A 26,735-nucleotide genomic window follows, 5' to 3' on the forward strand; every position below is an offset into this window, starting at 1 on the left:
GTGAGTGCTGTGCCAGTCTGGTGATTTATGATGCTGTGAGCGGCAAAGTTTTTGTTAATTTAAAAAAACAAAATTTTTTTAACTTTTATTTAAATTACACTAATACACACTTGGTGCAGTGGTTGGCACTGTTGCCTCACAGCAAGAAGGTCCTGGGTTCAAATCCATCATCTGACCTGGACCTCTGTGTGGAGTTTGCATGTTCTCCCTGTGTCTGCTTGGGTTCTCTCTGGGTCCTCTGGTTTCCTCCCACAATCCAAAGACATGCAGTTAGTGGGGCTAGGTTAATTGGTGATTCTAAATCACCTTATCCCTCCTCCAATGGTCGCTGAGTTCAGCTCCATTTTCCCTGCAACCCTGAATTGGTTAAGCGGAAGAAACTGGATGGATGGATGGATGGATGGAATACATTTTGTATTGCAGCAGGACAGTGGAGACAGGACAGACACGCAGGGAGAAAGACCAGGAGAAGATGCACAGTAAATGCCCTCTGCATTAGCCTTAAAGCACAGGGTTCACCTGCTCTACCCAGTGAGCTAAGTCAGAACACCTTTATTGCTTGACCACCATGTTTCAGCTCGCGGCCTTCAAATGGATTATCATAAACATATTAAAATTAAAACGGCATTTTAATTGGAGCTAATTTATCTGAATTTCAGGTGTGTGACCACACCTTCAACACTCCCCTTCTGGTTCTGTTTTTTCTTGCCTGGCCCTCACCGAGGCCTTCCCCAAACCTCAGTCTCAGGCCTAGATCTGTCTTTATTCAATCTGACGTTCTCTTCCAAGATCAGCCACCTGCAAAGTGTTCAATGACAACTTCTCAGATGTTATTAATGGTTACTATTATTATATTTTTTTAAACCAAAAACAAGGAAGTGAATGTTTGAGGGTTTTTTTTTTTTTTGTTGCTGTTGTTTTGTTACTCATTTGACTCACTGTTTAAAAAAAAAAAAAGAAATACTTTGGCACTTTTGTGTGTGTTACTGCTATTGTGGAATGTTTTGTTAATTTCAGGAAAGACTGTAAATAAAACAAACAAACTGAACACAATCATAGAATCTCTTATTGTCAGTTTATCAAGAGTATCAATAAAACATAAACATTATTGTTGTAATTCAATAGAAAATTGATTCCATATTTATAACCACTGCAGCATTCTTGCCATTTTGTCTATTTTACTGTTTTGTGGTTACATGTGTTGGATAATTTATTAATTATTACAATTTCAAATTTATTACACCTTTTTTTGGACTCGCTCTTTTCACACACTTTAATAGATCCCTCCTCCCTCCTTACCCTCCTCCTGCCCCCACAGCTGGATAAGGTGGAGAAGTTTAAATACAGCCGAAGTACCTCAGACTCGCTCCACGCCAAGTACAACACCAAGACCTGCGCTACTGTTGTAGGAGACGACCAGTGGGGTCACCTGCAGGTCGACGCCACCTCACTCTTCCTGCTCTTCCTCGCTCAGATGACTGCTTCAGGTAGGAGTGTGCCTTTAAAATCTTAAAACTGGGATCCTGTTACATGTATCCAAAAAATGATTCCAGAACCATTATCGATAGATCTTGTTGTTACCTCGATTCTGCCTGTCCCCCCCCACCTCCACCTCACCTCCCATATGTGTTAGTTTAGCTGAAAGAGGAATTTTTAGGTGGTTTTATGCATTATTGGTCAGTCTTAGGCCTCAGTTGCACAGTTCTAGAGATTGGTCAGGGGTCTAGGGAAAGAAATTCATGACCGGTTTGTGAATGTTGCTGAAGGCTGCTGTCAGTCACTGGGTGAAATCAGTTGTGAGGAGGGTGTTGCACCAAAAACCTTCTTTTTGATGCAGATAGTTGTGGTTGCCAGTTGTTTGCATGGGCGACTTCGATTTGCATGCAAACACTTGCCAACCGGTTGGAGAATTTGCATTTTTCCCAGCAACAAGTGGTTGTCGGGGGATGCCTGATGCCTTAAGACGGTGGCTGAACTTAGCACCTGGAAAAACTCCTGTCACATCCAGATCTAAACTTAACACAATTCAAAGGGGCAGATGATGGATTTTGAGATGTTTTTTCTGGTAGTCAAGTGAGACAAAAGTAGCAGATTTCAAGCACATTCATTGAAAATTCAGGTGGGTTAGATTTAAAATGTCTTAAATTCATGATTGTAATGCATTTGTTTCCTTTCTGACAAGTTATTTTCCTTTGGAAAGATCAAAATGATGTTTGATGATTAGCAAGGGAAGGGGAACAACAGCGAAAATAGGAATTTTTCATAAGTTTATATGTCTGTGGAAATTCACTAAATAGACTTCAAGACTTCAAAACATGATGCTATTTAAAAACAAAACAAAACAAAGGCACCCCCCCCCCCCCCCCCCCCCACACACACACACACACACACACAAACACACACACACACACACAAAACTAAACAAAAAACTGTAGTTGTCCTTCCTGATGCAACCACGGGATCAAACTGGGGATCTTTCGCTTTTTAGGTGAATGTATAAACCACTGCACTGTGGAGCTCCAATATGCAACAAGGAGCTTAAATCCTAAAAGAATGATAGTAAAGAAGTATCTGATCGTTTTGGCTGCTAAATGCTAAACAAATAATTTCCCACAGAACAATGTGACATCTTTAGCTATGTTTTTTTGTCAGAGCAACTCTCAAAATCCCAGTTTACCGTCAGGCATGCATCAAAATAAAATTGGTCATGGTATGCCACATTAGCCGAAGTGTAGCATGACATGAATGCTCAAGCAGTGTTATGTTTCTGTGACTACAACAGGTTAGTGTGTGATAATCATGATCTCAGTATTGATCAAAACAATTATGATAATTGTTTTGGGCATAATTCTGCAGCCCTAGAAGAAACCTTTTTGTTTTAATCAAAATAGGTGATTACTCTAAGGATAATAGTGATTCTGAGGAAGAGCCTTGTGCTCTAAAACATCGTTCCTATTACACGCTGGGATATGTGTATTTTTTTCCATCATATCTGTAGAAAAAAAAGACACATTTTCTGTCATTTGCTTGGTGAACTAATAGTTGATTTTTATGTTCATCAGCTCTTAATATCACTAATAATCTGTGATTATTTAAATTAATCTTCCTGCATTCATTGTTTACATCCCAGGTCTTCATATCATCTATACCCAAGATGAAGTGGATGTTGTTCAGAATCTCATGTTCTACATTGAGTCAGCTTACAAAGTGGCTGTAAGTCCTCATTTTTTTTTTTTTTAGTTTAACCTGCTTTGGCTCTGCAGAAAGTGTATTTTTCCAAAGCAGAAATGCTTCTTGTTTCTGTGTTGCCTCAGGATTACGGGATGTGGGAAAGAGGAGACAAAACCAACCAGGGCATCACTGAGCTTAACGCCAGCTCCATCGGCACGGCCAAGGTTAGCACAGAAACACACAAACATGCAGGACACGAACAGACTCAGGAGGACAAAATAAGTGAGAGCAGAGCTTCCCACCGCACAGGCAGAACAGCTGCTCTGGTAAAAATGTCCAAGGTGCCCAGTGGCCTTTACGCTGACCTTTAGAAGACCCTGACTCCCCTGACCCAAGTCTGGATCACATTCAGTGGTGAACGTATACGCAGCAGCATGTCCCGATGTCAGTGAAAGTTCAGTTAGAGTCCGTAAAGTTGAAATCTCTTCAAGAGCAAAGGGTGACGGTCACACTGGTTTCATCTAGTTGACAACATGTTTTACTGTTATTAGATTTCTTCCAGTAGATTCAGTATCACTCCATAAAAATCAGTATCTTTCGGCAAGAGTGAAGCTTTAAGGCACCTGTAAACATTACAGTGTTTTCACATGCAGCAGCAGCAGCAGCAGCAGCATGTCTATCTCTGCGTGTGTCCGACCCAGCGCTGTCCTTACTCGGGATTAAAAGGGGGGTATCGGGTTCTCTGTGGTCTTCCGAGAATGGCTTCCCACTCAGAAATAACACAGAATTCACAGTACTCGAGACACACACACACACACACACACACACACACACACACACACCAAGTTTAATTTAGGACTTTGGAAACAGGCACCGCAGCAGGACATTGCCTGGTCTGTTAATTACGTGTAGTTAATCTTGTTTATAACAGCAGTGCTGGCCTGAGAGGCTTTAACATGATTTGCTCTAATGCATTAAATGTGGCACACAACTAGTTTTGAATTTACCCATAATTTTTGTTAAAGTAAGAACATCACATTTCAGAATTGTGTGAGGTGCTATTTCTCAAAACAGAAATTATTGATTCACCTTTTTTCAATTTTTATTTTTTTTAACCTCAATTATTTATTATTCGTATTTTGTTTGTATTTTTTATTTATTTTATTTATATAGCGCAAATTCACAAAAACAGTCATCTCAAGGTAAATTTTATTGTAGGAAGAAGACCCTAAAGAAATGAGAATCCCAATAATCACATGACCCCCTAACTCTAACTCCAGTTAACTTTCTCGAATGTCTGGATGTTAAATTTATTACGGTTATTACTGTTATCATTGTGTCCTTCAGGCAGCTCTGGAGGCGTTGGATGAACTCAACCTGTTCGGAGCAAAAGGAGGGCCTGGATCTTTGGTCCACGCTCTGGCTGATGACATACAGCACTGCCAGGTACGCACATACAGTTAAACATCAAGATGAAAAGCTCATTTGCTTCTTTTGAATCTAATAAATATATAAATATCCCATCCCCAGTCCATCCTGACATCCATGTTACCCAGAGCCTCCATCTCTAAAGAGGTGGATGCTGGAGTGCTGGCCATCATCTCATACCCCGCCTTCGCCGTCGAGGACATAAGTATAGTCAACGCGACGAAGGAGGAGATCATCTCTAAACTGCAGGTTCACAGAAGCAGGATCATCGTGGCAGAAGTTTAGGGCTCAAGTCAATCATAATTTTCAGTATTTATTGGACTATTTTTCCTCTATAACAGGAATCCTCAACTCGAGGCCTCGAGGTCCGGTGTCCTGCAGGTTTTAGATGTGTCCCTGATCCAACACCCCTGAATCAAATGGCTGAATTACCTCCTCAGTATGCAGTCAAGTTCTCCAGAGTCCTGCTAATGACTTCTATATTTGACTCAGATGTGTTGGATCAGGGACACATTTGAAACCTGCAGGATACCGGACCTCGAGGCCTCGAGTTGAGGATCCCTGCTCTAAATCTAAAGCTGATCTGTGTCATATTATACAGGATCATTATACAGGATGTACAATGAGATTGGAGTCAGAAAATTGGTGTAGCTTCAAGTTGTTTTCCCAGCAGAGAAAATGGCTACAAAAAAAGCAGAAAATGTCAGTTCAGCTTAATGTGTTGTGTGTTTGATTTCCTGTGGACTGACTTTTCACTTTTAGCTCACTGAAACAATCTGCTATATTTATAAAAAATACACAGCATCATACTTATTTATTTATAAAGTAGGGAACTTTTCACAGTCCACCAATCAGTCGGCTTGTTTTCGCACTAAGCATGCTCATGAAGCTTTGCTAAGTCAAAGTTCGGATCATCAGCCAACACTGATAGTAAGAGGATGTCAGAAAGTTTGATGAAGTGTTTTCAAATCAAATCTAGCAAACTTAAAAATAAATTAGTAATCAGTGTGAGAGCATGACTAAAATGTAGCTTTATGCTGCCACACGTTTGAAATAACCTTGCCCCCCCCCTTTCAGGGTCGATATGGCTGCTGCAGGTTTCTCAGAGATGGACACAAAACCCCTAAAGAGGTAAACTGCCTGCAAAGGTCAAACGCCTCCTCTGTCTCTCCAATTCTTCCTGTCGGATGATCTGTTTGTATCCCTGTGTTCAGATCAGAAGTAGATAAAAATGTTATTCTGCTGCAGCTATGTGTTGTTCCATTTTTATTCTTAAAAGCAGACGAGTTTGATTTGTTTGTTTGATTTGTTGGCTTTTTATTGTAAAAGTTTGCACCTTAAGCTCTCCAGGTTTACTGTTGTGAAGCTCAGAGGCTCTCAGTAGCTGGAGGAAGCTGAATGAACACAAACCCGTCTGGTCACAGAGTGTCGACTGGCTGAGCCAGACGTCAGCCTCAGTGTTCGCTTAGTTGTTACATAATGGGAACTTGAAAAGGACTGTGTCAAAAGTCTTCAGCTTTTCTTTCTTTCTTTTTTTTTTTTTTCTTCGCCTCCGTGAATTGCCACCTTATCATGGTAGAGGGGTTTGTGTGTCCCAGTGATCCCAGGAGCTATGTTGCCCGGGGGCTTGTCCCCCTGGTAGGGTCTCCCATGGCAAACTGGTCCTGGGTGAGGGTCCAGACAAAGAGCGGTTCAGAAGACCCTGCCCGGGATAGGGTTACCGGGGCCCCACCCTGGAGCCAGGCCTGGGGAGGGAGTGCAAGGGAGAGCGTCTGGTGGCCGGCCATTTGTCCATGGTGCCTGGCCGGGCACAGCCCGAAGAGGTTACATGGGCCCACCCTCCTGTAGGCCCACCGTGATTGGGGGGAACGGCCTGCCCGATCTGAACCCGAATGGTGTTTTGTTATTGGACTTCTGTGCTAACCACAGTTTGTTTGTTAACAAACACCATGTTCAAACATAAGGATGTCCATAAGTGCACATGGCACCAGGACACCCTAGGTCGCAGGTCGATGATCGATTTTGTAATCGTATCATCAGATCTGCAGCTGTATGTTTTGGACACTCGGGTGAAGAGAGGAGCTGAGCTGTCAACTGATCACCACCTGGTGGTGAGTTGGATCAGGTGGCGGGGGAAGATGCTGGACAGACCTGGCGCACCTAAACATATTGTGAGGGTGCGCTGGGAACGCCTGGCAGAAGCCCCAGTCCGGGAGATCTCAACTCCCACCTCCGGCAGAACTTCGACAACATTCCAAGAGAGGCTGAGGACATTGAGTCCGAATGGACCATGTTCCGCACCTCCATTGTTGAGGCTGCTGCTCAGAGCTGTGGCTGCAAGGTTGTTGGTGCCTGTCGTGGTGGTAACCCCCGAACCAGATGGTGGTCACCAGAGGTGAAGGGAGCCATCAAGCTAAAGAAAGAGTCCTATCGGGCTTGGTTAGCCTGTGGGACTCCGGAGGCAGCTGACAGGTATCGACAGGCCAAGTGGAATGCAGCTCGGGCAGTGGCCGAAGCAAAAACTCGGGTGTGGGGGGAGTTCGGTGAGGCTATGGGAGAAGACTTTCAGACAGCATTAAAGCAATTCTGGCAAACCGTCAGGCAACTCAGGAGGGGAAAGCAGTGCTCCACTCACACGGTTTATAGTGCATGTGGAGTGCTGCTGACTTCAACTGAGGCTATAGTCGGACGGTGGAAGGAATACTTCGAGGACCTCCTGTATCCCACTGACACGCCTTCTGTAGTGGAAGCAGAGTCTGGGGACGAGGGAGATGACTTGACCATCACTGGGGGTGAGGTCACTGAGGCAGTTAAACAACTCCTTGGTGGCAGGACCCCTGGGGTGGACGAGATTCGCCCTGAGTTCCTGAAGGCTCTGGATGTTGTAGGGCTGTCTTGGTTGACAAGCCTCTGCAACATCGCGTGGAGATCTGGGCCATTGGATTGGCAGACCGGGGTGGTGGTCCCCATCTTTAAGAAGGGAGACCGGAGGGTGTGCTCCAACTTTCGGGGGATCACACTCCTCAGCCTCCCCAGTAAGGTCTATGCCAGGGTACTGGAAAGGAGGGTCCATCCGTTAGTCGAACCTCAGATTCAGGAGGAACAATGCGGTTTTTGTCCTGGTTGCGGAACACTGGACCAGCTCTTTATTTGAGTGGGCGTGGGAGTTTGCCCAACCAGTCTATATGTGCTTTGTGGACTTGAAGAAGGCATTCGACCGTGTCCCTCAGGGTATCCTTTGGGAGGTCCTGCAGGAGTATGGGGTGTCTGGCCCATTGTTGCGGGCCATTCAGTCTCTGTACAACCGCAGTGAGAGCTTGGTCCATATAGCCGGTAATAATCAGATTCATTTCCTGTGGGTGTTGGACTCTGTCAGCCCTTTGTCACCGATTCTGTTCATAATTTTTATGGACAGAATTTCTAGGCGTAGCCAGGTGGCGGAAGGCTTCTTCCTTGGTAGCCTCAGAGTCTCATCTCTGCTCTTTGCAGATGATGCGGTCCTGTTGGTTTCATCAGGGGGTGGCCTTCAGCTCCCAGTGGAACAGTTCACAGCAGAGTGTGAAGCAGCTTGCATGAGAATCAGCACCTCTAAGTCTGAGGCCATGGGCCTCAGCCGGAAAAGGGTGGGGTGCTCTCTCCGGCTCAGGCACAAGTTCTTGCCCCAAGTGGAGGAGTTCAAGTATCTCGGGTCTTGATCACGAGTGACGGGAGAAGGGAGCGGGAGATCGACAGATGGATCGGGGCTGCTTCTGCAGTGATGCGGACGCTGCACTGGTCTGTCGTGGTGAAGAGGGAGCTCAGTGTAAAAGCGAAGCTCTTGATTAACCGGTCAGTCTACATTCCTACCCTCACCTATGGTCACGAGCTTTGGGTAGTGACCGAAAGAATAAGATCGCGAATACAAGCTGCAGAAACGAGTTTCTTTCGAATCCGGGAGGGGCTCTCCCTTAGAGCCCCTCCCGGATTGTGGCCATACGGGAGGGGCTCAGAGTAGAGCCGCTGCTCCTCCACATCGAAAGGAGCCAGCTGAGGTGGCTCGGGCATCTGATTAGGATGCCTCCTGGCCGCCTCTTGGGTGAGGTGTTCCAGGCGTGTCCCACCGGGAGGAGGCCCCGTGGTAGACCCAGGACACGCTGGGGAGATTATATCTCTCGGGTGGCCTGGGAACGCCTTGGGGTCCCTCTGGATGAGCTGGAGGAGGTGGCTGGGGAGAGGGAAGCCTGGGCTTCTCTGCTTAGGCTCCTGCCCCCGTGACCCGGCCCCGGATAAGCGGAAGAGAATGGATGGATGGATGGATAGACAGAATTCAGGTTGACTTTGGGGTGTTTTAATCATGTTGTTCTGTGGCTGTATATTTGGGCTATTGGTGTTTAAGAAAAGCATATGGAGTCAGTGGAGGGGGAAAAAAAATCAAAACCATGATGTAAGTTGATGGAAAAGCTCCCACATTAGTGACAGGACAAATGGATATTCCCAGCATAGGTGTTCTCATGGTCTACAAATCAGGGTAGAGACAGGCAAGTATTTGAAATCCAATTAGAAAATCATGAGTATATTATCTATTTTAGGAAGCAGACAAATGTAGAAAATATCCAAACCACTCTTACTTTTGTCTATTTTTCTTCTTGATCTTATTACTTTGGTGTCCATAATTATAAGTGCACATATTAACATACACATACTGAAGGAAGCAGAAATATTTCAGACCTCCTTTCAGGTTTCAGGTTCACATCAGGGTTATTATAGTTAACGAAAACGAACGAAATAACGAAAACTGAAATTGAAAAAACATTGTCGTTAACTGAAATAAATAAAAACTACAATTAAAAGGAAAAAACGATAACTAACTAAAACTGTATTGTGAGTTTAAAAAACTAACTAAAACTAACTGAAATTATTGTGGATTGATCATTTTTCCGCTCTGAGTTTAAGCTGGGAGCACCGTCGGGCAGCTGTGTGCGTGCTTGTGCACGAGAAAGCGGCAGAGTTGCTCTGAACCAATCGGGTTCAGAGCGGGTCCACGCTGCCACAACGCTGTGATTAACCTGTTCAGTTCTTTATCAGTGAGAGAATAACAATCAGGAATAATAATCAAAGCATCAGTATAGGGCCTCACAAATGTCAGCAAATTCCTGGAGGGAGACTGCTGTCGGAATGGACGTGAGGAAATGAAGGAAGTGGAAAAACAGGGACAAATATGTTTGCAGCCAAAAAACTGAGCACAAAGAGCGAGGACCAAAAAAAAGTCCCAGCTGGCACCGCAGCACACGACCGCAAGGTAATTAACACACACAGCTACACAAGCATAAATGCAGACATGAGGTCGGACACTTCTGTAGGTTGTGTACAGAGGCTGCAAAGACCCTGCAAGTCTAATCAGCGAGCATCTAACCAAGCTAGCTCCAAAACAGAAGAAGCTTCAGGTGGTGAGAACATCAGGATGCAGCTGGATTTGACCTTTGACTCCTTCAAAGAGTTTGTTTTTGTCCAACACCACATGTAGGTGTTGTTAATCTACTGCACTGACACTGAACTTTATTGAGAGTTTATTGTAGAATTTATTGAGTTTGGGAGTTCATATTTTTCTTTGTTTCTCCCTGTTGATGTTCATGTGTGTCCTAATTATTACACATTTAGCACGTAGTGCTTCTGTCTTGTGAACTGTTGGTTGTTGAATATATTTCTTTATGGTATCTTGAGTTTTTATTACACAATAGTCACTTTTGCGCATTGAATCTTGCACCTGACAAAGTATGAAAATACTAAAACTAATACTGAAACTAACGAAATGAAACTAAAACTAAGCATTAAACCAAAAATAAAAACTAATAAAAATGAGCAAAACCACTCTGAAAACTAATTAAAACTAACTGAATTAGAGAAACAAAAGTAAAAACTAACTGAAACTAAACGATAATGTAAAGTCCAAAACTATTATAACCCTGGTTCACATATTTCTATTTATTTATTTTAGGTCATTGGACTCTCATTGAGAGAAGAAAACTGGATCAATGAAATATCTGATTTTGCACACACTGCAGTAATTTGAGGAAAGCAGCCCGACAGCTGATGGTTTGTTCTGTCTCTGTAAAGGATCCAAACCGACTCTATTACGAGTCAGCAGAGCTGAAGCTGTTTGAGAACATCGAGTGCGAGTGGCCTCTGTTCTGGACCTACCTCATACTGGATGGCATATTTATCAACAGTCCCGAACAGGTAATTTAAAAATGTGTGTGTATGTGTGCATGACTGTATGGCAGTATTTATTTCTTGTATTTACAAAGGAAATGTTTGATATGATCCAGGTGCAGGAGTACCAGGAGGCTCTGGAGGGAATCCTGATCAAACAGAAAGATGGGATACGACTGCTGCCGGAGCTCTACAGCGTTCCTGCAGACAAGGTCACGCTTTACTTCAAAACTTCAAAATAGTGTTGGCTTGGAGATTCTTAGTTTTTTATTATTTCTGCAGGTTTAAAAAGAGGTTGCAACAACTGAATTTTCCATCACTGAAAGAATTTTTTCTAACAATCTAAAGCTTGTTCACGTTCAGACGAGGAGAAAGCCTAACTGGACCTCTGGTTTTTAGTGCATCTTATTTAAACCTGTTCAGCCATTTTAATCCTTTTTATCATGTCTCGTATTTGCATATTTTAACAGGTGGAGGAAGAGTACGTGAACCCTCACACTGTGGAGAGGATCCCAATGGGCAAATGTCCTCTGAAGTGGGGGCAGTCTCTGTACATCCTGGGAAACCTCTTAGCTGAGGTGAGCCATCGCATAAAGAAATCACACCTGTGTAAACATGAGTAGAAATATCAGATCTGTGAAAAAGCAGAGATAAAATATTGCTTAAGTAATTATATTATTAGTCAATAACAAAATTGCACAGAAAGAGTCTAAGAAAACAATGAGAATCAAACACAGACTTAAGATATACTCCTAAAAGTCAGTTTACAAGCTGCGAATTGTGTTAAGACTCTAAATTAACAGCAAACTTTTACATTTTGGGAGTATTTTATTTATTTCCTTTTCCAGGGGTTTTTGGCACCTGGAGAGATTGACCCTCTTAACCGGCGTTTCTCCACCATCCCTAAGCCTGACGTGGTCGTTCAGGGTGAGTTCACTGCTGAGGTTTCAGTATGTTGCCTCATTCATGTACACATTCAAACAAGTGCTTTTTTTCTATGCCTGAGCACCTTTATCTCAATGATAACACACACTCACACACTGATGGATGCATCGGGGGCAACTTGAGGTTAGTGTCTTTCCCAAGAGTAGTTCAACATTCAACATGCAAGCTGGAGGAGCAGTTTGGACAAGTCTCTTGGTCAGTAGATGAACTGTCATTTATGTGTGTGTGTGTGTGTGTGTGTGTTTTTATGCATCTCCTCCTTCAGTTTCAATCCTGGCAGAGACAGACGAGATCAAAGAGCTGCTGTTGAAGCACGGTATAGAGGTGCAGACCGTGGCTGACATCCACCCCATCCATGTGCAGCCCTCCAGAGTCCTCAGCCATATCTACGCCAGACTCGGTACAAACTCAGGCTCAACTTATTTAAAAATAAATACATTTAAAAAATCTGTTTATCTGAAGTCATGTATTTTTTCTTACATGATCTCTCTAAAACTGAAAACTTTGTGCCACTATGGTTTTGCCCTCTGTAGTGTAACGTGACCGCTTTCTAATGATCACAACAGTTGTACATTTGCCACAAAATATTCATGTTATTGTTTAACGTGAATCCAATTAGAAGCTTGTTTCTGCCACTGGAAAAAAATAATAATAGTACAATCTTGCCAGGCAGAGCTAAGCTGAAATTTTGAGTTAAGTGAGTTTGGTTTGAGATAATAATCCCGACTTATGTTAGGCAAACAAATTTTCTTTTTTTCTTTCACTGGCGTAAACAAGCTTCCTCAATGTGCTATTTCCTGATAAAGTTATGGTCTTGATCAGAAGTTTAATTTTTTTATTTATTTTTTTATTACGTTATACAAACAATGATACTATTTAGAGTAAAATGAACAACAACAACAACAAAAAAAGTCCAGTCATGGTTCATGCTGCTTAGTCCAGCAGCTCTTGCAGTCAAATTTATGACAGTACCTCCTAAATTATATGATTTACTTATTTCAGGAACCATCACATCTGAAGGACACAAAACAGTCAAACGAAGAATATGGATTTTATCAGCTGCGGCTTTATGAAGTTCAAAATTTACTGTCAACAACCGCACAACTCCTCACTCTCGTTCCTTCCTCGTTTTCACCCACTGTGTCGCAGGTCGTAACCCACGGCTGGGTCTGACAGGACGCCCCTACAGGAGAATAGGAGTGCTGGGAACCTCCAAGTTCTACATCATCAGGAACACCATGTTCACATTCACACCTCAGGTTAGAAAAAACTGAAGCAAGCCTAAAAATAACCTCTGCATCTCTCCTTTTTGCAATCATAACAGGTAAATAATGGCAAATAGAGAGACTCGTTGGAGTTAAAATCCCAGTTCCAAAAAAAGTTGGGACGCTGCATCGATTTGCAGATCTCATAAAGCCATATTTTATTCACAGTAGAACATAGAAAAGATGTTTAAACTGAGACGTTTTACTATTTCATGAAAAATATGAGCTCATTTTAAATTTGATGCCAGCAGCACATCACAAACAAGTTAGGAAAGCAGCAACAAAAGGTTGTAAATGCAAGGGTACTAAAAAAGCAGCAGAGGGAGGAACATTTAACTAATTAGGTTAAGTGACAACAGTTCAGTCACATGATTTGGTATAAAAAGAGTTTCTCGGAACATAACTGTTCTGTGGTCAGACGAATCGAAATCTGGAATTCTGTTTAGAAAACATGGACGGCAAGTTCTCTGGACTAAAGAGGAAGAGGGACCATCCGGCTTGTTATCAGAACTCAGTTACAAACCCTGCATCTCTGACGGTATGGAGGTGCAGCAGTGCAGCTTGCACATCTGCAAAGGCACCATCAGTGCTGAAAGGCAGCATGTGCTCCCATCCAGACCACATCTTTTTCAGGGAAAGCCTTGTATATTTCAGATGTTGCTAAACCACATACAGCATGTATTACAACAGCATGGCTTCATAGTGGAAGAGTCCGGGTGCTGAGCTGGCCTGTCTGCAGTCCAGAACTTTCACCAACTAAAAACATTTGGAGCGTCATGAAACAGAAATATACAACAAAGCAGATGCAGGACTGCTGAGCAGCTAGAATCTTCTGTCAGACTATAATGGGACAACCTTCCCCTCCCAAAGGTCCAGCAGCTGCTCTCCTCACATCCCAGATGTTTACAGACTGTTGTGATAAGAAGAGGGGATGCTACACAGCGGTAAACACGGCCCCGCTCCAGCTTTTTTGAGACTTGTTGCTGCCATCAAATTCAAAATTAAATAATAAACTTAGTTTAAACGTTTGATGTTTTTCTACTGTGAATAAAATCCAAATTTATGAGATTTACCAATCATTGTCTTCTGTTTTATTTACACTTTGCACCACGTCACAACTTCTTTTGGAATAACAGTTGTACATGACGATCTGAAAAAGATGTAAAAGACCAAATTTTCCTGTAAAATAAATAGTTTCCACCTGAAATCTATTGAAACGTTTCCTGGACTTGAACGTGTTTCTCTTCATTAGTTCATCGACCACCAGCAGTTCTACTTGGCGTTGGACAACAAAATGATTGTGGAGATGTTGAGGACAGAAATCGCCTACCTTGCATGCAGATGGAGGATGACTGGAAGGCCGACAGTCACTTTTCCCATTTCACAGACTATGCTGAGTGAGCACAGAGACTTTTTTTTTTTTTTTTTTTTTAAATATTGAAGACGCTTTATTTATTCTTTGTATTTTCTTCATGTGTTCCTCTTTTTTTTTTTATGCGCTTCAGCTGACGATCACTCAAACCTGGACCCCGCAGTTCTGGCGACACTCAAGAAATTACAGGATGGATATTATGGAGGGGCAAGGTGAATTTGTTTTTAAATTTTAATTGTGTTACTTCTGGTAACTTGTAATAAATCCTGTTTTTGTTTTATTTATTTTCTTTTTATGTTTCTGATTAATGATTTTATTCATTTTTGCTGCACAGTAAAATGATTTAAAAGCCCCTCTTTCATCGGTCTGTGAGGGTTCTCAGACATCCAGGCTCCAGATGCCTCTCTTTCATTGATTGATTGATTGATTGATTGATTGATTGCCAAGCTTTGCTCATTTGCTATTGCATTCATTTAGAAATTACACTAAACTGCTTATTAATATTTCCATACCCATCTCCTCCTCTTTTCTTCCTCTCTAGGATCCAGACGGGGAAGCTGTCGGAGTTCCTGACCACTTCCTGTTGTGCTCACCTCAGCTTCCTGGACGGTAAGGCATCTGGCAGCATGGGCCGCCACGACGAAGAGTGTGGTGGTGATGATGATGAGCGCTACAGCGATGGATACGTGCATGAGTTGCGTTATGATGCTGGTAAGAAAAACACAGCATGGATGGAGGAGGAGTGGTGACACCAGACACGAGACAAGTTTTTTAAGACTGAATTCACGCTGCCAGGTGGCGCTCGTTTGTTTTCCATGGCTGGTTTTACCATTCCTACATTCCTGAAACACACACAGCTGTAGACTGTAGCTGTTATTACCAGTGTTAACCTCCACGTAACGAATTTTACTCATTCTGTAATCCAAAAAACAGTCATATCTTAATACCCATTTCTTGATTAATCAACACTTGCTGTTTTATTCTGTCATCACCACCCCTCATCCCTGTGTATCAGTTTTTCCACTCAGGGCTTTGGGATGCCTTGTCTGGCAACTTGAAATACACTGCAATAAAAAAAAAAAAATGTATATTTAGAGCTCTTTTTTTTTTGCTCTAAAATGTAAAAGAAGTGGGCCTATTATGTGTATCCCTATTTTCTGTCATATACTGCATGTACACTTACAGTGGTGGATGCTCATATTTAACATGGCATGGTTTCACATAATGAGGTCAGCGTTTGCACAAGTAATATTAATGTTTTTAGTTTTATAACACTTCAAACATTGCTGCAAAGCTCCGTACTGAACTCATATGGACACTGCAGTACAGAAGCCTTAACCACTTGCAGGTCAGAACTTTTGCTCAAGTGTTGCAGCCAATCAGAAGAAAGTTAGGGGTTAAAGGGGGAGGAGCTAAAGCAACTTGTCTCAGGGAATGAACCGAGGGGCTGCTCCAAGGCCCAGTATAAGATGGACAAAGATTATTTTTGAACTGCTACTCCAGGAGAGTTCTTGAGTAAAATATGGAGCTGGAAATATACACAATAGGTCCTCTTTAAAAACTGCGTCTTCGACTGTGGCGCATTTAAAACAGTTCATGATCTTTCTTAACTTGAGTGGAAGAATGATTCAAAACATGAACAGTTTCTGGTTTTGTTTAGTGTGCATGCACGACTGGTTAGATTTGCTGCAAATGCATGTTTACAGACAGCCTGTTGGTTCCTGAATGCATCACAGTTTGAAAGCATTTTGACTGTAACGGATAAAGCCTTCAGTTTAAAGGGTCAGTTCACCCAACATTTCACCCACAAAAACAGGAATCTGCGGTGGTTGTCAAGGCACTAAAACTTTGCTTTTAATTTAAAACAGTGTTAATTTTGTTGTAATGCATGTCTGAGGTACCACATCAGATATTCAGATTTGGGTGAACAAGCCCTTTAAAAGCTGCAAATTACAAGTTAGTAATTTAACATTAAAGAGACGATTATTTTTAGATACCCTCTTTCTTTTTATTACTTTATATAGTTTAGATAGAAAACCCAAATATTTAACCTAAGGGTTTCTAACACCTGTGTACACAAAGACAGGTGAGTTGACTCTACTTCGATAAATTAGCCTTTTCTGCTTATTCATGTTCCTTCCTTTTATTTTCATATTTCTGTTATTCTCTGTATCCTTTGTTTTGTTCTCTCTGTCCTGCCCTCCAGAGGATGACGACCTCGCACAGTACCTGGACCACCTGTTGGCCCACTCTGCCCCCAAGAAGCCTAAGCGTCCAGTGGGAGGTCTCAGCAGGTTCAAGGCTGCGGCCACCAAAACCAAAGAGATGGTGACTCTGATGAATAAGGCTCAGGACCTCAACGTACAAAGTGAGTCAGTGCATTGTCTCCTCCTGAGGAACTAGATTAATAACAGATTTAATACTAAAATTTTGTTTTCTATTTTTTTTTTTCCCCCCAGATGTCAACATGTACCTGCCAAGCAAGCTGTTTCGTTCTTCTCAGCCGCCACTCAACCTGAATATTCCAGAGTCGCCTGCATCACAAGACACTCAGGTTCTTCCTCCTCTTGTTTTTCTTTTTTTTTTCTTTTTTTCTTCTCCACCATCAGCTCTTTGCTCACTTACAGACTCCTCGATACTCCATCTTTTCCTTGATCTCTCCAGGGCCCCAGTGTGGCAGTTCTAGCAGAGAGCGGCATCCCCAGAGACGCCAGCGGGGCCATCGACTACAACGCTTTGGGCCAGCTGCTGAAAGACACACAATCTCTGCAGGACCAGGCCGACATACTTCATATCCTCTACAAAGACAAGTGAGAAACACAAGGTCATGATAGGGCTGGCTGTATCGTATGAATCTCTGAATTTTCTACATGTGTTAGATATCAAGATCATTGCCATAAAATGCAATTTAAGGTCATATTTAAAAGCAGTTTGTCAGTCAGGGACCTCAGCAAACCTTGTTTTGGTGTTAAAATGTGAAAGCTCCAGTCACACAGGCCTAGAGGCCGGTGGGCGACCCTCTGGCAGCCACCAGTCACTAGGGAAGTGTGTATTCCCTGACAACCTAGCAATAAAAGTTACAATTTCAGTTTACCGGTTGATGGACATTGCAATGATTTAGGATTGCATCATCAGAATATATCAATTAAAACAGCATTGTCTCAAGTCTCCTTTCAGATTATGTCATTATGTCAGGCAGCATGTGAAAGTCCAAAGTTTTCTTTTTCCATTTTTGTGTTTCCTAGAATTTCATGAGTTCTAGACTAACATGGGTGGCGTGGTGGTTAGCACTGCTGCCTCACAGCTAGAAGAACATCTAGAAGGTCTGGGTTCAAATCCACCTTGGCCCGGGCCTCTCTGTGTGGAGTTTGCATGTTCTCCCCGTGTCTGCGTGGGTTTCATCCAGGTACCCCGGTTTCCTCCCACAGTCCAAAGACATGCAGTTACTGGGGTTAGGTTAATTGGTCACTCTAAATTGCCCATAGGTGTGAATGGTTGTCTGTCTCTCTGTGTTGGCCCTGCAACAGGCTGGTGACCTGCACAGGGTGTAAAACCCCCCCACGACCCTGAATTTTTAACTTGAATATGTCAAAGTATGCCTGCTTGTTGAGTTATTGTTTTGGTTTAGTGATGATGCAAACAGTCACCTGTAGCACATCCAGAAATTATTCAACTTCTTAAACTCCACTAGGTTTACAAGAACCCCTCGATCGATCGCAGTCCACACAGTGTGATTACCACAGGCTAAAGACATGAAAGTCTTTACAGGGCTGACAGGACGGGTCGCGCCCCAGCTGTGTGTGGCTGTGCTGAGTGGTGGTTGATGGAGTGAGGTTTGCAGGTTGTGCATCAGAAACTGTTCAGGAAACATTTTTCGGTCACAGTTTTGGGAGATATTTGCAGACAGTTAAGTGAAAATAAATATGGGAAAGTCTGGTTGTTTTTGATTGTTTTGCTGCTTTGTTGTTTTATGAGTGCAGCTGGGCTTCTCAGTCTGCGTCTTTGGGCATCTTTATTAAAACTACTTTTCAGTGATGTCATTAGTAAAATGACTTTGCATATTAAATATGCAATGTAATCCTAATAATGGCATCAATGGTAGCACGTGTGAGCACTCAAAACATGTAAGCGATCTCTCCCTTGTTGCTGAGAACATCCCGTGAACCCAGAAATGACCCACAATGGAGCGCACTGATTCATATGTTATTGGGATAAGAATTGGCCCCTGCGACTTCGGACTCATGTTGCCAAATCGGATGGATACAATCAATTCTGATCAATCCTGAGTTATTATAAAGAAAGATTTGTAGCTGCGAGTCTCTGAAGTTCACAAAGAAATATCTCCACACATATTTGTGACTTCTGTAAGAATCAACATTAACAGTTGACATAATTACGCCTGTTATGAATCAGTCACCACTCTTGATTCATTAGCCGCTCTTAATGAATCAAAACGGTGAAAAAAAAGCCTCTGTCTTCTTTTTATTAGGGGTATGGACTGGGACACAGGTGTGCACGGTAAAGGCTCCACAGTAAGAACCCTGCTGACTGACCTTTATGAGAAGGCAGGTGAACTGAAACACTGGGGCCTCATCAGGATGATCTCCGGCATGCTGAAGAAGAAGGTGGAGGAGCTCGACTCGGTACGGTGCCGTTATAAATGACGCGGAGCAGCTTTCAGCAGCTCGATCCTTTTGTCAGGGTGGTCATTGAATGTCGTGTTTTTTGACTATAAAAGGCTCCTAAAGGCACACTAATTAAAATTAGTTTGATCTGAAACCTTTAAGTGTGACAAATATGCAAAAACTAAGAAATGAGGAAGGGGGCAAATACTACTTCACAGTACTGTATTACTGCTGGGTTGTAGCAGCAGTTAATTCTTCATCACTAGTACAGATTTGAACTCCACAAGTGCCTTAAACACTTTGTTATAATTTTTTTTCTATATTATTGTCACTAATTGATTTCACACAGTGCCAAAATATATGCTAAAACCTAAAATCAAACCTTTGACTGTCATTTTTCCAGCTTCCTTTCCTGATTGTGATCTCTCTCGGCAGGCCTGCTCTGCTTTGCTGGCCCACCAGAAGCACCTGACAGTGGGTCTGCCTCCTGAGCCGAGAGAGAAAACCATCACGGCTCCGATACCTCCGGACCAGCTGGCAAATCTCATCGACGAGGCCAGCGACAACAACATCAGCGTCACCATTCTCACTCAGGTGGGTTACCTCCTCGACAAGCATCTGATAAAACCATCTTCTCCTCTACCCGTCCTTCATTTTTTTCCTTTCTTTCCACCAGGAGATCATGGTGTACCTGGCTATGAGCATCAGGACTCAGCCGAGTCTGTTCAGCGAGATGTTCAGGCTGAGGATCGGCCTCATCATCCAGGTGATGGCCACAGAGCTGGCTCAGTCACTCAGCTGCTCAGGTAAGGCAGGAAGATGGTTGGTCTTTGTGCTTCAGGCTCTGTGTGCACGCTCACAGTTAAAGAGGTGTTTCACGCGTCCACACAAAATGATTCCTAAAATGGGGGCCGCCTTCTCCGATTAGCGATGTCATCAGATGATGATGATAAAATGGCGACAAAAATTTTTTAACCTGCTCCCAACCAGGTTATATATTCAGCACAAGTTACCGTGGTGATTTAGCCAGGTAAAAAGAGCCTCTGACTTTGAGCTCGACACCGATCTCTAAACCATCAATTTTGCTTTGTAGTACTGTAGTACCCTCAGACATGTTTTTGTGTGTGTGTTTGTAGGTGAGGAGGCCACAGAGACTCTGATGAGTCTCAGTCCATCTGAACTGAAGAATCTGCTCCACCACATCCTCAGCGGGAAGGAGTTTGGAGTGGAGCGCAGTGGTCAGTCCTCTTACCTCACATGACATGAGATTCACCCATATACTGTCCCTCTGACACAGTCTCTGCTGTTTCCTCTGTACCTGCTGTGAAGCTTTGTGATAGGATGAGGTAGCCATTATATGAAAATCTCTGACAAGAGTGTAACCAAAATAATCTGCCAGCAGTTATCATCATGCCATAGAAGAGGGGTAAGCAGCATTTTTTTAACCAGTAGGCTGCTGACTGGCCACACATTTCGACATTTGTATGCATTATGGGTGGAGGAATGTAAAATGTATATGTAATATTTGTATAAGATGCACTGTGTACATGAAGTGATGGCAGTAAAGTGTGACACATGACATCATGATGTGTTGTACAGTCTAACTGCTGTTGGGATGAATGAATGGCGGCAGCGCTCCTTCCTGCAGTGAGGGTGTTTCAGTCTCTGACTGAAGGAGCTGCTCAGCTCACCCACGGTCTCATGCAGAGGGTGGTGGGGGTTCTCCATAATGGATGTCAGCTTTGCTAACATTCTCCTCTCACCCACCACCACCACAGGCTCCAGAGGACATCCCAGCACAGAGCTCGACCTCCACACCAGCATACGGAGGGGTGGTAGATAGGAGCTGTGGGGTGGGGGAGGTGGTTAACAGCTCAGAGTCAAATCTATTGAAAAACAAATTCAAGTTGTTAGCCCACGCCCCGGTCAGCAGGCGCTGTGGCTCCTCCATTGTCCTCAAAGTGGCCAGAGATTTTATTCATGTTTCTCCAGACTTCTTGGACTTTTTGTTGGAGCTGTTCCTCCATCTTCCTCCTGAAGCTCTCTTTTCCTCTCTGGATCTTGTATTTAAGATCCTTTTGCACTCTCCTCAGTTCCTCTTTGTCTCCAGAGCTGAAGGCCCTCTTCTTCTCGTTAGCAGGGCCTTCAGCTCTGGGGTCACCCACGGTTTATTGTTGGAGAAGCACCGTACCTTCTTGGTTGGCACAGTATTCTCCACACAGAAGTTCATATAATCTGTGATGCAGTGGGTGAGGGCGTCAGTGTCCTCGCTGTGAGGCCTGCAGAGTTCCTGCCAGTTTGTAAATTCAAACCAGTCTCTCAGGGCCCCACTGCAGTCCTCAGACCACAGCCTTGTCACCTTCTTGGTGGGGGAATTTACTCTTTACATTGGGGGTGTAGGTGGGGTGGAGAATGACCAGGTTGTGGTCTGAGTGGCCAACCTGGGGGGGGGGGGGGGGGGGGGGGGATGAGCTGTAAGCCTCCTTTGTGTTGGCAAACAGCAAGTCTATAGTTTTATTGTCCCTTGTGTTGCAGTCAGTATGCTGGGTGAAGTTAGAGAGAGTGATAGAAAGTGAGGCATGGTTGAAACCTCCAGAGATGATAATCAGGGACTGCAGATGTGCCATCTGTAACTGAGAGATGGTGGTGTGAATGTCCTCGCAGGCTGCCGTAGTGTCGGCAGAGGGCGGGATGTAAACAGTTAACACAGTAACATCTGGGCCAGGTGTTATGATAAGATAGTGTTTATTTGTCACATGCGCATTTATACACAGTACAATGCACAGTGAAATGTATTTTGTACCTGCAACTATATATACACACACATATAAGAAGAATAAAAATAAAAATAAGTAATTCACACTATATACTATACACTATACACACTTTTACATGGAATTATAGAATATTATAATATTTACATTGTGCAATAATGGTCCAGTTAGGGCTCAGAGTTGAGCAGACGGATGGCTTGTGGGTAAAAACTCTTCTTCAACCTTTCAGTCTTAGTCCTCAGGCAGCGGTAACGCCGGCCTGATGGGAGCAGGGAGAAGAGAGAGTGTCCGGGGTGGCTGCGCTGTTTTAGGATCTTCGTGGCCCTCAGCCTGCACTGCTTGGTGTAAATGTCCTGCAGGTTGGGGAGGGTGGTTCTGATGGTCCGTTCAGCTGAACGAACGAACAGGTGTTATGGCCAAACGCTAACTGCTAACAGTTCAATGTGTTTGGTACAGCGCTGCTACTTTTCCGATTTATTTATTTAAAAGGGACAAAGCAGATTGATGAACATCACAATGTAAATATGCCAGAATTACCTGAAGGCTACTTTCCATCTATAGTCCCTGGCAGGTCAGGCAGAAACAATGGAACATTAAGAAAACACAAAACAAATATTAAAACCGCAAGCGGTGATATCGGGCCCTCGCACTCCGCGCGCGTCGACCTGTGGCGCTCGTCGACCCGTGCCGCACTCGGAGGTTTTGTGATCGTGATGGGTCTCTAGAAAGTTGAATTCTTTTATAGGAAAAGGTATCTTTTGCTCTCGGCATAGACGCAATGGAATATTTGGGGGTGTGGTCACGGCTCCAGCATGCAAAATAGGGCATGGGTCTGATTGACTTTTTTGATGGGCTGTTTGTCTAGATGATGTGGAGCCAATTTGGTCTCACTGGGTGAAATGCCCTAGGAGGAGTTCATTCAAATAGCAGGCCTGAAAATGGCAAAAATTGACACTTTCAATTGAAGATGCTGGACTTCCTGTAGGGTTTGGAGTATGGCTCCAAGAGACTTTTTTGTATGTCTTAGGATGTTACATGAGTGTGCAAAATTTCAGAGCTGTAGATAAAATGTAACTCAGGGGCTAGCTAAAAACATGGTATATTATGATATTTAAAGCTGCCAGTAGGGGGCGCTCTAACGTTTATGGACTTTATGCATGTCAATGTGTTCAGGGCAGGAGGCTTATCAAATAGATGAGGATTTTGTAAGGAATGGTGAAAGATATTTCATGTATTTCAGAGCAAAACTAATTCTGTGGACGGTCATACAAATTTTCATTTGCTTCTGTAGGGGGCGCTATTGCGCCTACAGTCTTGAATCTGTAGTTATGGATTCAGCCTGGGTGTGTACATGAGTGATTAAATTTTCAGCCTGATCAGACAAAGCATGTGCGAACAAGTGCACAAACAATTTTGGTGGTGAGGGAGAAAAACAAAGGCCAAATTTAATGGCCTGGTGTGACAAGGCCGTTTAATATTTTTTAAAGATTTCCACAATATTTGATGGGCTACTTGTGTAGATGATCTGGAGCCAATTTGGTGTCAGTGGGTGAAATGCCCTAGGACGAGTTCGTTCAAATAGCAGGCGTGGAAATCGCAAAAATTGACACCCTCAATTGAAGATGGCCGACTTCCTGTAGGGTTTGGGGTATGGGTCCAAGAGACTTTTTTGTACGTCTTAGTATGTTACATGAGCCTGTACATTTTCATACATGTAGATAAAACGTAGCTCCGGGGCTACTCAAAAAACATGCTATTTTAAGATATTCCGAGCTGCCACTAGGCGGCGCTCTAACGTTTATGGACTTTATGCATATGAATGTGTTCAGGGCAGCATGCTTATCACACCACTGAAGTTTGAGCCAGATTGGGCAAGTTGGCTTTGAGTTACAGCCATTTTTGTGTTCATGGCGAATCATCGAACTTTGCCGTCCCATAAGGGTCACGCCCTTTTGTCAAAAAGTCACAGTTTTGAAAACACAGTAAGTCCAACTTCTTAAGGCTTTCCAGGTGAAATTTGAGATGGTTCTGCTAAACCACCTTGGAGCTGGACCTCCAAGTGTAAAATATGACATTTCCTGTTCCCACTAGGTGGCGCTGCGACTGATATTAAATATTGTCATATGTATGTGTTCAGGGGGGCACCCTCATCCTACTGGAGAAGTTTGATGCACATTGGATCATGTAGGTATGAATGAGAGGCAATCAAAATTTCATGGCGAATGATCAAAGTTCAAAGGGGCATAAGGACCCCTCCCCCTTGGCAAAAACTCACCATTTTCGAGATTTAGATTCCCCTGGGGGTGTAGGTTAGACAAACCAAATATGAAGATGATAACGTCTAAAACCTCTGAGTTATTAGAAAAAGTGTGAGGGCTGCAAATCGCCAAATTTACATAAGTAATTCAAAATGGCGGACTTCCTGTTGGGTTTAGGGCATGGCTCCAAGAGGATTTTTTGTGCGCCTGGACATGATATACATGTGTATGAAGTTTCATTCATGTACGTGAAACACAGCGGTGGGGCTCCAGTTTAGGGGGCGCTAGCGAGCCATTTGGGCGCGCCCTTGCCCGAGCCCATTAAAATACTTAAATTTTCACCAGGTGTGACGCATGTGCAAAGTTTCATGAGTTTTTGAATATGATAAAGCCCCCAAAAAGCCAATTCATTTGCCTGAATAATAATAAAAAAAAAAAAAAAAAAATAATTAAAACCGCAAGCGGTGATATCGGGCCCTCGCACTCCGCGCGCGTCGACCTGTGGCGCTCGTCGACCCGTGCCGCACTCGGAGGTTTTGTGATCGTGATGGGTCTCTAGAAAGTTGAATTCTTTTATAGGAAAAGGTATCTTTTGCTCTCGGCATAGACGCAATGGAATATTTGGGGGTGTGGTCACGGCTCCAGCATGCAAAATAGGGCATGGGTCTGATTGACTTTTTGATGGGCTGTTTGTCTAGATGATGTGGAGCCAATTTGGTCTCACTGGGTGAAATGCCCTAGGAGGAGTTCATTCAAATAGCAGGCCTGAAAATGGCAAAAATTGACACTTTCAATTGAAGATGCTGGACTTCCTGTAGGGTTTGGAGTATGGCTCCAAGAGACTTTTTTGTATGTCTTAGGATGTTACATGAGTGTGCAAAATTTCAGAGCTGTAGATAAAATGTAACTCAGGGGCTAGCTAAAAAACATGGTATATTATGATATTTAAAGCTGCCAGTAGGGGGCGCTCTAACGTTTATGGACTTTATGCATATCAATGTGTTCAGGGCAGGAGGCTTATCAAATAGATGAGGATTTTGTAAGGAATGGTGAAAGATATTTCATGTATTTCAGAGCAAAACTAATTCTGTGGACGGTCATACAAATTTTCATTTGCTTCTGTAGGGGGCGCTATTGCGCCTACAGTCTTGAATCTGTAGTTATGGATTCAGCCTGGGTGTGTACATGAGTGATTAAATTTTCAGCCTGATCAGACAAAGCATGTGCGAACAAGTGCACAAACAATTTTGGTGGTGAGGGAGAAAAACAAAGGCCAAATTTAATGGCCTGGTGTGACAAGGCCGTTTAATATTTTGTAAAGATTTCCACAATATTTGATGGGCTACTTGTGTAGATGATCTGGAGCCAATTTGGTGTCAGTGGGTGAAATGCCCTAGGACGAGTTCGTTCAAATAGCAGGCGTGGAAATCGCAAAAATTGACACCTTCAATTGAAGATGGCTGACTTCCTGTAGGGTTTGGGGTATGGGTCCAAGAGACTTTTTTGTACGTCTTAGGATGTTACATGAGCCTGTACATTTTCATACATGTAGATAAAACGTAGCTCCGGGGCTACTCAAAAAACATGCTATTTTAAGATATTCCGAGCTGCCACTAGGCGGCGCTCTAACGTTTATGGACTTTATGCATATGAGTGTGTTCAGGGCAGCATGCTTATCACACCACTGAAGTTTGAGCCAGATTGGGAAAGTTGGCTTTGAGTTACAGCCATTTTTGTGTTCATGGCGAATCATCGAACTTTGCCGTCCCATAAGGGTCACGCCCTTTTGTCAAAAAGTCACAGTTTTGAAAACACAGTAAGTCCAACTTCTTAAGGCTTTCCAGGTGAAATTTGAGATGGTTCTGCTAAACCACCTTGGAGCTGGACCTCCAAGTGTAAAATATGACATTTCCTGTTCCCACTAGGTGGCGCTGCGACTGATATTAAATATTGTCATATGTATGTGTTCAGGGGGGCACCCTCATCCTACTGGAGAAGTTTGATGCACATTGGATCATGTAGGTATGAATGAGAGGCAATCAAAATTTCATGGCGAATGATCAAAGTTCAAAGGGGCATAAGGACCCCTCCCCCTTGGCAAAAACTCACCATTTTCGAGATTTAGATTCCCCTGGGGGTGTAGGTTAGACAAACCAAATATGAAGATGATAACGTCTAAAACCTCTGAGTTATTAGAAAAAGTGTGAGGGCTGCAAATCGCCAAATTTGCATAATTAATTCAAAATGGCGGACTTCCTGTTGGGTTTAGGGCATGGCTCCCAGAGGATTTTTTGTGCGCCTGGACATGATATACATGTGTATGAAGTTTCATTCATGTACGTGAAACACAGCGGTGGGGCTCCAGTTTAGGGGGCGCTAGCGAGCCATTTGGGCGCGCCCTTGCCCGAGCCCATTAAAATACTTAAATTTTCACCAGGTGTGACGCATGTGCAAAGTTTCATGAGTTTTTGAATATGATAAAGCCCCCAAAAAGCCAATTCATTTGCCTGAATAATAATAATAATTAAAACCGCAAGCGGTGATATCGGGCCCTCGCACTCCCTGCGCGTCGACCCGTGGCGCTCGTCGACCCGTGCCGCACTCGGAGGTCTTGTGATCGTGATGGTGTACAGAAGGTCTGTAGAAAGTTGAATTCTTTTATAGGAAAAGATATCTTTTGCTCTCGGCATAGACGCAATGGAATATTT

General features: G+C 43.3%; 1 protein-coding gene across 12 annotated transcripts in view; it reads left to right on the forward strand.

Annotated features, from left to right (window-relative positions):
• phka1a (phosphorylase kinase, alpha 1a (muscle)) overlaps positions 1-26,735 on the forward strand; it is a 50,997-nt gene that overhangs the window by 7,089 nt on the left and 17,173 nt on the right. For 11 of the 12 annotated variants that reach the window (XM_030753341.1, XM_030753330.1, XM_030753331.1 and 8 more), the window contains exons 4-25: positions 1,319-1,487; positions 3,131-3,213; positions 3,315-3,395; positions 4,519-4,617; positions 4,702-4,848; positions 5,677-5,730; positions 10,693-10,815; positions 10,905-11,000; positions 11,259-11,366; positions 11,637-11,715; positions 11,999-12,133; positions 12,883-12,992; positions 14,251-14,395; positions 14,504-14,582; positions 14,912-15,081; positions 16,577-16,738; positions 16,830-16,924; positions 17,035-17,180; positions 18,860-19,013; positions 19,431-19,589; positions 19,672-19,801; positions 20,132-20,233. In XM_030753341.1, coding sequence (XP_030609201.1) covers positions 1,319-1,487; positions 3,131-3,213; positions 3,315-3,395; positions 4,519-4,617; positions 4,702-4,848; positions 5,677-5,730; positions 10,693-10,815; positions 10,905-11,000; positions 11,259-11,366; positions 11,637-11,715; positions 11,999-12,133; positions 12,883-12,992; positions 14,251-14,395; positions 14,504-14,582; positions 14,912-15,081; positions 16,577-16,738; positions 16,830-16,924; positions 17,035-17,180; positions 18,860-19,013; positions 19,431-19,589; positions 19,672-19,801; positions 20,132-20,233 — 2,626 coding nt within the window. The remainder of the gene's footprint in view (positions 1-1,318; positions 1,488-3,130; positions 3,214-3,314; positions 3,396-4,518; positions 4,618-4,701; positions 4,849-5,676; positions 5,731-10,692; positions 10,816-10,904; positions 11,001-11,258; positions 11,367-11,636; positions 11,716-11,998; positions 12,134-12,882; positions 12,993-14,250; positions 14,396-14,503; positions 14,583-14,911; positions 15,082-16,576; positions 16,739-16,829; positions 16,925-17,034; positions 17,181-18,859; positions 19,014-19,430; positions 19,590-19,671; positions 19,802-20,131; positions 20,234-26,735) is intronic. The other variant, XM_030753335.1, reaches the window with a different exon arrangement.

This window comes from Archocentrus centrarchus, chromosome 18 (assembly GCF_007364275.1).
Source record: "Archocentrus centrarchus isolate MPI-CPG fArcCen1 chromosome 18, fArcCen1, whole genome shotgun sequence".
Taxonomy (NCBI): Eukaryota; Metazoa; Chordata; class Actinopteri; order Cichliformes; family Cichlidae; genus Archocentrus; species Archocentrus centrarchus.